The sequence below is a fragment of the Lonchura striata genome, chromosome 1 (assembly GCF_046129695.1).
Source record: "Lonchura striata isolate bLonStr1 chromosome 1, bLonStr1.mat, whole genome shotgun sequence".
In the NCBI taxonomy this organism is placed as follows: Eukaryota; Metazoa; Chordata; class Aves; order Passeriformes; family Estrildidae; genus Lonchura; species Lonchura striata.
Genome location: NC_134603.1, coordinates 112,388,880 through 112,398,298, shown reverse-complemented (window position 1 = coordinate 112,398,298; position 9,419 = coordinate 112,388,880). Strand labels below are relative to the sequence as shown.

Genomic DNA, 9,419 nt, shown 5'->3' with positions numbered 1-9,419 from the left:
ATTAAGCAGGAGAGTGCAAACTCCTCCTCAAAATACAGAAACCATACATCCAATTCTGCATTCTGAAAATCCAAATTAAAAAAGCAAAAGGTACATTTGTTTCTCTTTTTTTTCTTTTGACTCAAGTTTCACTGATTTCAGCAAACTTAAAATCTGAAAACTTTCCAACCAGTTCTGTGTCTAATAATTTAAAAAAATATGGCTTCTTACTTTGCTTTAACTAAGAGATAAGAGCAAGAGATAAAGATGGAAGATTTATCACCTTAAAAGAACAGGAAAAAAGTTGAGTAACACACAACGGTGCAACTTTTCTGTTATTTTATTGATATTAGTGAAGAAAAAAATTAAATTTCATCATTCTGATGTGTTACAATTGCTTTCTCTGGTGGGTGGACAGCTCCTACAGTTTATTTAAAGGCTAAATAATACTTCCCGATTGCATGATTACCTTCTACACTTTAAGTTCTCTTATGGTATTGCTTTCTTCCTCTGGGTATATAAAATGGTCCATTAAGTCCATGACTGTTTTTCAGAATCAACTGTTATTCTATCTACTGGTTGAAGATACATTCAAATAAAAAGATACTTAAATTTACTTGCAATAAGTGCACACATACAACAGCAAACAGAGCTGATGCCATTTTACTAAAACATTGTAAGTTCATAGAATAAATAGAAGTCTTCAAACACATGCTGTAACTGACCAATGTGTTTTTTGTTTTCTTTCTCAAAAAATATCCTTAGTGTCCATAGCACTACTGCAATAACTACTTCATTCAGAAAAAAACAAACCACCCACCTATCTCTCGTCACAAAGACTAGAAGACAGTTTAATTTATACAAGAAATTATCAGTGCTAATAATTTAGTAACAGTCTGGTACAAATGGCAATTCATGGCAATTACATGTAGTGTGACAATAGTAACAAATGGGGAGCTTGATTTTAGATACCACAAGAAGTGCAAGGAAAAGAAAGTGGATGCTGAACCCTTCCTTTTTTGCTCCTCTCCATCCCCTCTTCCAAAAAATATCTATGTCTCAGCTCTGCTCTAGAAACAAGTTCCCTCCAGTCTGTTCCAGTTCCAAGGTATTTCAAATCTTTCTACAAGCACCCAGCAGAAGGTTGGGAGAAACAGAGAAAAAAATTGTGATATAATTAGGACTGCCTGGCAACTAAAGGTTGCATGAGGTCTTATGTTTCCTTTCTGAAAAAGTAGGGAGTTGTATGTTTGTATGGCAGGAATTTTCTTAATTTTAAAACCACTGTGAAAATAAAGCATTTCCCCTACTTTTACCTATGCTAGGGTCCAACTTTGGATGAAGAAGGTTTCTCTGAAAAAAATAAAACAGAAAATGGGTGGAGAATATTTTCACCCTGCTTACAAGGCCACAGCCTCTGACATGCATGAAACACAAAGATCAGCATGAGGGCTGCAAGCTGCTCTTTCCACCTGTACCATTCCGTTACTAATTTTTTTCTGTGGTTCTCTGCTGAGGTTTCAAGGACTCACCTTTTCCTAATACTGGTTTTGCTACATGTTCTTTTATAACATTCTTATCTGTCAATCTGTTCTGCAACTGGGACTTCTAGGAAGTCACTGCCATGTTTACCTCACGAGTTGTGAAAACTGTTTTCTTTGGGTGCACTGACAAAACAGATTTCAGTGGCAGCAACACATAGTAAAGCATTTTCCCTTCCACAATCCAGTGCAGCATTGAAGAACAAAACAAAACAGAACAAAAGAACAGCAAAGAAGTTGCACAAAGTGTAAGTGTGCCAAAGGAAACAGCTGTGGTAGGAATATGTCAATATCCCAGGTATGCAGTAGGCCTGCTGACCTCAACACAGTATTAGTTCAAGTTTATAATTCCTGGGCAAGAGGCAAATATAGAACAGGGAAAAAAAGAAAAAGGTTTCATCCATTCAGGCATAATAGCCAGGCACTCCAATAACTCAGCTCAACTTAACTACAGAGGCAAAATTAAAACTACCATATGTTCAACTGAGTGTTTTTTTCAGTATTTAATGAAGCACAAATGCTCCCATGCTTCAAGTGATGTAATGAGAGGTCTCACACAACACATTCAATAGCTTCCCATGCACCTTTGACCCAAGTTAGGCTAGCTACAGAATTCACGTTTTTCTAGTCAAGTTATTTTTTGTTGGTTTTGCTCTTTCATCTTTTTTCAGTGCATCTTAAAAAAACCTTTTCAAAAGGTCAGCAAGTTATCCTTAATACAGCAATCATAACATAGAGCCTTTTGCACTCGATTGAACAGTAAAATAATCCAATTAGTTACAATAGATCTGGTACATATTTACATATTTTATACAAAGTTTACACATTTCTCCCATTAGGCACAAAGTTGATTTGTCAAACTCAAGAGGCAATGAAGGGGTGCCAGGGAAAGGAAAAGGAGATTGGAGAAAGAATCTGAGTATTTTCATTTAAAAAGACTAGCTGTAAAAATAAAGTCCTTCATCGTAAGCTAGTTTGCTTCGGGAGCTTGGTTCCCATGAGGATCCCTGAAGTAAGGGACGTTGGGCCTTTCATCTGCATGCTGGAGCCCACCATGGTGGGGAAGCTCCGATTCCGTCGGATGCCAGTGCTCAGCTGGATGCCCCCGATGGCACTGGTCACGGCAGGGCAGCCCAAGGGGAGACCATCAGGTGCCAAGCCTGCAGGAACAAGGGCCCTCACTGGTCCCTGTGCCCCACAGAGAAGAGGTCCCTGGTCATCAGTTAAAGGAGCAGCTGAGGTTTGCCCTGAACTCACAACTTTGGCAATACCAAACCTCCTGACTTTGTCCACGAGATTAAGGTTGGAAACAGACACGTCAGTTTGGCTCTCACTGTTCCTGATGTTCTTTTTATTCCTCACCTCCTTCAAGATTGAGCTAGCCGGCTTCGAAGCCAAGAAATTGTCATAAGGTGGGCTGGTGCACTTGAACTCAAAAGATGGAGGGGAAGAAGAAGGTGTCTGCATGGGTGAGTTTGGTGGAGTGGAAGGAATGATTGCCATTTTCGGGGAGTATGTATTCAGCAGGGTGCTCCTGCTGGCTCTGTCCCAGCTCTGTGGATTGTACACTGCTGCCGAGATGCCCCTTTCCTTCAGCAGCCACACCAGCCCCAGGGACGTGCTCATCGTTGTCGTGGATTCCCGGAGGTTGGTGAAGGATTCAGCCAAACTCAGACGCCGAGGAGTGCAGGGAGTAGCCACCGGGGTGCCTTTCAGATTGCTAATGCTGCCACAAGCTGGAGTAGGTGCTGCGTTAAGGCTGAAAGCAAAGGAGCATTCAAATTATTCTCTCCACTAGAAAATTAAAATTTACTACAGGCAAAATTTTTAACCCTGAGCAGGGCCTTTTATCCATTTGGAGAGTGCACAGGACACTGGCAGTTCCCAGTCCCCACAGATGTGATTAAAAGTACAAAACCATCAGCTCTCACAAAACACATCTTCATTTTGCACACTTCAGAGCCCCAGTCTCACAGGATTAATGCCGCTGCGAACAACCAGCACCACATCTCTCCTGATAAACTATTTACAGGTTTGTGATCAACACCTTCACTTTTTCTTCTTGATCTACTGGCTGTCACAACTCCCAATTACTTCTAAGAGACAAGGAAATGTGGGAGACTGGACCAATGGTACAAGCAAGACATGTACTTTCTAGTGTCACTTCTGAGCACACAGAACTGAACACTCATTCACTAAGGCATGGTTATTCCAGAAACAAGGCATGTGGGATATCTATGACACTCCAAATTCACGCCTGTTTGAGAGAATCCCAATAGCTCCATGCACCTTCAAGAAAAAACAAAACCAGCTTTTTCTAACCATGCACAAATTATGGTTTTTTCCACAAGTACACACATAAATTTAAAAAAAAAAAAAAATCCAACAGTAATGTCTCAAAAGAATAGGTTGATCCCCGCTAATGACATTTAAAGGGTCTTGAGCAATGCAACATTTGATGCTAACAAAGGATTCACTGACATGAGCTCACCACTGCTCAAAGAAGGAAATCTACTCCTTCACCTTGCCAGGTTAGCAAGTAGAAGACACTCAGCAAAGAGTCAGACAGAAAGTAAAGCCAGTGCAAGACAGTGGGAAAACTAAGCAGCTGGGAGGGGAAGGAACAGCGGAAAGAGTGAGCTCTTCCTTTTTCAGCAGAGCCATGCTGTTGGATTGGCTCAGCCATAACATGCGACTTTAACTTAAATGGGGTTCTCTGCACCAAGAAAAGCATTTCAAAGAGCCACTTTGAGACAATCTGTTGGATTTCTAAGAGAAGACTCTGGCCAATTACTAAATTACATCTTTTTTCCCATATGAACAAAAGGGGCTAAGATGATGTCTAATACTGCGCATATCAAGTTGGACACCCTGGAATGCTTTGAGCTGCAGTTTCTGGTGAGCTCAGAACATCATCTAGATCCATGGTTTACAGTGAGCAGGTGATGTGAATCCACACAACACTGGAAACTCTAGTCCTGTGGTCTAAAAACCAGCATATCTTTACAGTACTTCTTAATTAAGAAAGTATTAGCCTGATGCTATGAAATCTCAAGTTATGTCTTCTTTCCAAGACTAAATAGGATCTGACCAACATGATCTCTAACAATGATTTGGAACTGTACCAGCCTTTACCATAAGGACGTGAAATTGAGGAAGCTGAATTGCAGTGGCAATTCAACAAGAGGAATCCCATATATTCCTCCTCGTGTACTGTAGTGAAATACTTATTTGAGAAAACTGGCAGATGTAATTAGAAACACAGCCTTGCTAAGTGGCTCTGGACTCAGTCTCCTTGCACCCCCGTGTGTGCCGTGGCTGTCAGTGCAGTGGCAGATGTGCTAAGGCACATCCTGATGTCCTGTCCTTTCTGCCTGGGCTGACACAGCAGCAGGGGAGAAGGATCTCTCCCAGCGCAGTTAAGGAGGCCATGCACACCCACTGCAGCAGCACACACACTCTGAAGACAAGGCTGAGTGGAAAGAGATTAGTTCACAATTCTTCTCTTAAGCACTGATTAAAGCTGGACCCTTATAGTTCTGATTCCAATGGACCTAAAGAGCAGTGACATCCCACTGTGCATCCACCACCACTCCAGTCGTGCATCTCCTGTACAGCTAAATACAGATTACAGAAGTCTTGAAAAGCATGAGGGACAGAAAAGAAAGAGAAGTTACTGCATGAACTGACTTTCTAAAAGGTATGACCATTTACATTTCAGAAATCCAGACATATGGTATTAATTACCAGGCTTCCAAGATATCCTAGTCACAAGATAAAAATTATAGGACTCCAACAGTTTAGAGAGCTTCAGTCTTTCCAGATACAGATTTCAGTTGCACAGACATGTAGATTAGTATTTCTACTAATTTTTCAGCACAGTTATACACTAAAGTGCAATTAAAAAAACAAGCCATCCCTGCAAGAAAGCAGTTGCAGATACTGCCTTTTTTTCCATTTGATCATTTTGGCACTGGCTTAACTGGGAAATATTCTTCCCATCAAACTGACCAACACTGCAGGGCACCTGGACACAATCGCAGAAACAGACTCAAAGTGGCCTCAGCAGCTCAGCCCAGTGGTGGTCTCAGAGTTAGATTGAGAAGAGAAACAAATAAAGGAGCATTTCATTTAGCTGAATGAAATTTAGTCAGGTTAGAGCAACACCTGGGGTAGCACAGGTTGTAAATGCCAAACCTCTTGGGGTTAGCTGGTGCCACACACACTAGCATTCCTTGTACGTGACCCTGCCAACACAGACGCTGCTGGCAGTGCTGCTCACCCCCAACCGCGCTGGGTCACAGTGTCTGCCCTATACCTCCTCTCATCACAACGAGACATAACGCAGTTTCTCGTCCTCCTCACATGACCTGTGAAGAATCATTTACAGTTGGTAAGGAGGAGCTCCTTAAACATCTGCTGAAAACATAGTTTTGTTTATTTTGCTCTTTGTTCTCCTGAATGAATTATGAACTTCCATTTAACTAAGGCAGCTGAAAATGCACTGTATTTAACTGTCTTTTTTGATTGATTTGTTAGATGTAGTACCCAAAGAGTTTATTATGATCACAACTGACAGCAATTCAACAATAAAAAGAAAATGAAAATAGAACTGCAGCCATATAAGAGGATCTCCAGTAATTGTGCTGAAGGGATAGACAGAAAAGAGTAAAGAAAAAACAGCCAGGCCAGTAATAACTGACTTAGTTCAGAAAGTGAAGCAAAAAAGTTACATTTAAATACTACATATTTCCTTTCCACCTGACAGGTTTTTATATTTAATACCCTTACTTTTCGTGGCCTTCATAGGCAGTCAGTGCCTATCTCATGTCTAAACAGTGTAGGCACAACACCTCTGCATGAGGACCTACACCGTGGTACACTCCCACAGAGGAGCAGGAAGGGGCACAGAAAGCATGAGACATTGTCCTTATAAACAGAAAAGAACATTCTGTAAATCCCGATTTGCTAAGGGAGGAAAGCAAAGCTTCCTCTTTAGGTAGGAAATTCACACCACCCCCTTCTGGTTCTCAGATAATCACCTTCCCTAAGGCCACAGAACCGACTTCCGTGGGCGTGCAGTGTCTATACTGCCAATTGCTATTATATCACCAACTGGTTACTTTCAGTCTGGCAACTATGAACTAGTTTCCAACATTTACACAAAAAAACAAAGTAGACATCTCCCTTGTCTCCATTTAAGGCGTATGTCCTCTTCCATGCCTCACTCAGCTCCTGGATTTCTTAACTTGCACATCCCTTTTTCTTCTGAGAGGAAATATTTAGACTTCCCTCCTGGAAAAACCTCTAATCTCTTTTGGTAATAGAAAGATTCATCCTGTGCATTCACATCTGAGGACTACAACTAATCTAAGATGAGGAGTAGCCTGGTTTGGATATCAGAAGCCAATAGAGTTATGTCTGATCTTGCAATATCTTAACTGGAGACAACAATATTTAAAAAACTTTGATTGGCTTTTTAAAACATCACACATACCTCCCAAATTCAGGCTGTGGTAACACAAAATGGGAGGAATAATTGGTGGGTGTGTTGTAATTCACCAGTGCAGTCAATACCTATGCTTATGCTATTATTTTGCATTTGCTTAGAGAGGGGAATCTCTGATAGAGCTGAAGGCTTTGTCATCATGAGAATCCCTTACCTTGGCGTGACTCGTGTGAGTTCATCGGAGGGGTGCAGAATGCGGCAGGTGGTGAAGGTGAAGGTGGAGTTGGTTTGTGACATGCACTTCCCAGGATGAGGTACTAAATTAAAGAAAAGCAAATTCTTTGCATTTTACACAGAAAAGGGGAAAACCAAACTTCTGTGTGCTGATAAGACAGATGCAAAAAGTGATGAGGCACCTTGATGGGATCAATGCAAGAAAAGTGAAATGGCCAAGTACGAGTGTTAAACAGACACTTGTGCTCTCCAAGATAAACACCTCTAGGACTCCAAGACCAGTGCTAAAAAGGTCTGCTGAAACTTGCCCATGATCACAAACACTGCAGATTGTGTCTTGTTCAAAGCAAATTTAAGCCAGGCAGTGCTTGAAATGCTAGTTCTTATCTAAACTAGCAACTTGCATCAGTGGGAAAATACAAGCAAAATTTTCTAGTACCAGCTCAGGAGCACCAGGATTTTCTAAATGCTTGTGCCTTTCAGCTTTTAGATTGATCCACAAAAAGGTATCCCCATTACTTCTCAGTAATGGATCCATCTGGCTAATGATACAGGAATACAGATTGTTGGGTTGGGTTGGGGAGGGGAGGGACACACATTAATTGCTGTTTCCCTGACTTTTCATATCCACAATATGAAAAGTGGTAGTTTTTGGATCCACTACTGTACATCTGTGACATTTCTCTTGTGCGTGTGATTAGGTTATTTAAAAATGTATGTCCTCAGCTGCATAGTATAGCAGTTTTTTGAATATTTGTAGACAGTGTAGTAAGCAAATCTCCTAACAAATGTGGCTGTAAAACTGCCACTCTGGTGACAGATCAGTGATTTGAGAAATAAGCAATACAGCTTAGTTTTAAAAATAAAGGACTTGGGCCAACTTATTTCTTCTTAGTAGAAATACCTCTATGGCTGCATTAGCCTGCTATATAATGCAGCTGTGGTCACTGCAAAATAACTACAGAATTTAAGAGCCATGCATCTGAAAAGCTGGTTGAAAAACACCCAGAGTTAAATATTACATCAAAGATATCATGATTGCATAGGTTCCCTTACTTAGTAACCAAACTTAGCAGTGGTCAAAAGAACATGCACAATAAAAACCATGTGCAGCTCCCTCCCCACCAGTCCTACCCAACCCTCTGAGCCATTCCCTGATTAAGCCACATTTTAATACCACAGTACACAACTATTCAACACATTGCAAAAGACAGACAGATTGACCAGCTGGACCAGACACCATTCTGAACTCCCAGAGCAGCTCAGCAGAAGCAAGGCAAGTCTTAATTGTGGCTGTGTTCCCTTTTCCACATATAAAGTATCACAGTGTGTGTGGTTAGGTAGCCCTTTAAGACCACAAATAAGCAGTGTGGGAAGGGTAGAGCATGGGCAGTGTGGACAGTGGAAGCAGAAGTGGCTGAGCATACAGTGTGAGGTAACTTCTAGTCAGCGCTGGAATGTACAGCTGTACATTAGAGAAGGATATTTCTGAGGACCCACTGGAGTGTCATGTTAACACACTCAAATGTTAGCACGGCATAACATAACACAAGCTCTACTTCACCTCCAGAGATGGTAATTAGGATGCTTCAGGAATCCAGTTGCTTTAGAGATTAGTGTGAGCACTACAAAAGCTATTACAAGGGAGCACAGCCTAGCAATCATGATTCTCTCCATATTGTAGAGAGTTATAAGAAAATCTGGAGAAAGAACTCAAATAACTGGACATGAAAAAACTTGGTTATTTAGAGAAACACAGGACTTTAACATAAATCAATTAGAAACAAAGCAATTATCCCTGGATGATGAATAGAGAACAGAATAAAGCAATGCTGGTTTAAGATTGCAAGCTCAACTCAAAGCACATAGCTGTAATACAATCAGTGCATTTTCCCCATTTGTAATATCCACTGGGCATCCCCTTAGATTGGAAACAGGCACATTGAAGAAACATAGCTGCATTAGCAAAAGCAAGACTCATTGCTATTAATGAGTCAAAGATAGGAGAAGGCTGCTAAAAGTAGAGAAGTCACTAACTCTAATCAGAGGAGACAAACTGAAGTGATTAAAAAAATCTATCAATTTCCAAAGATGTATTTCACCCTCAAATACCACTAAGAAAGTCCTGTACCAGCTTCATCCTTCATCAGTCAACAATGGTTGTATCGTACTGCTGTAGCATTTTCCATCCTTTGGACACAGTAAAAAGAATGAGA

The 9,419-nt window shown here is 41.0% G+C and overlaps 1 protein-coding gene across 3 annotated transcripts in view; it reads right to left on the bottom strand.

Moving 5' to 3' along the window:
• Positions 1 to 301: 301 nt before the first annotated feature.
• TRAK1 (trafficking kinesin protein 1) overlaps positions 302 to 9,419 on the bottom strand; it is a 101,718-nt gene continuing 92,600 nt past the window's right edge. For 2 of the 3 annotated variants that reach the window (XM_031503901.2, XM_021531281.2), the window contains 2 exons: positions 7,184 to 7,286; positions 302 to 3,279 (listed from right to left, as the gene is read on the bottom strand). In XM_031503901.2, the coding sequence (XP_031359761.1) occupies positions 2,481 to 3,279; positions 7,184 to 7,286 (902 nt within the window). In that variant the 3' untranslated portion in view covers positions 302 to 2,480. Of the gene's footprint in view, positions 3,280 to 5,802; positions 5,891 to 7,183; positions 7,287 to 9,419 lie in introns of all 3 variants that reach the window. The other variant, XM_021531283.2, reaches the window with a different exon arrangement.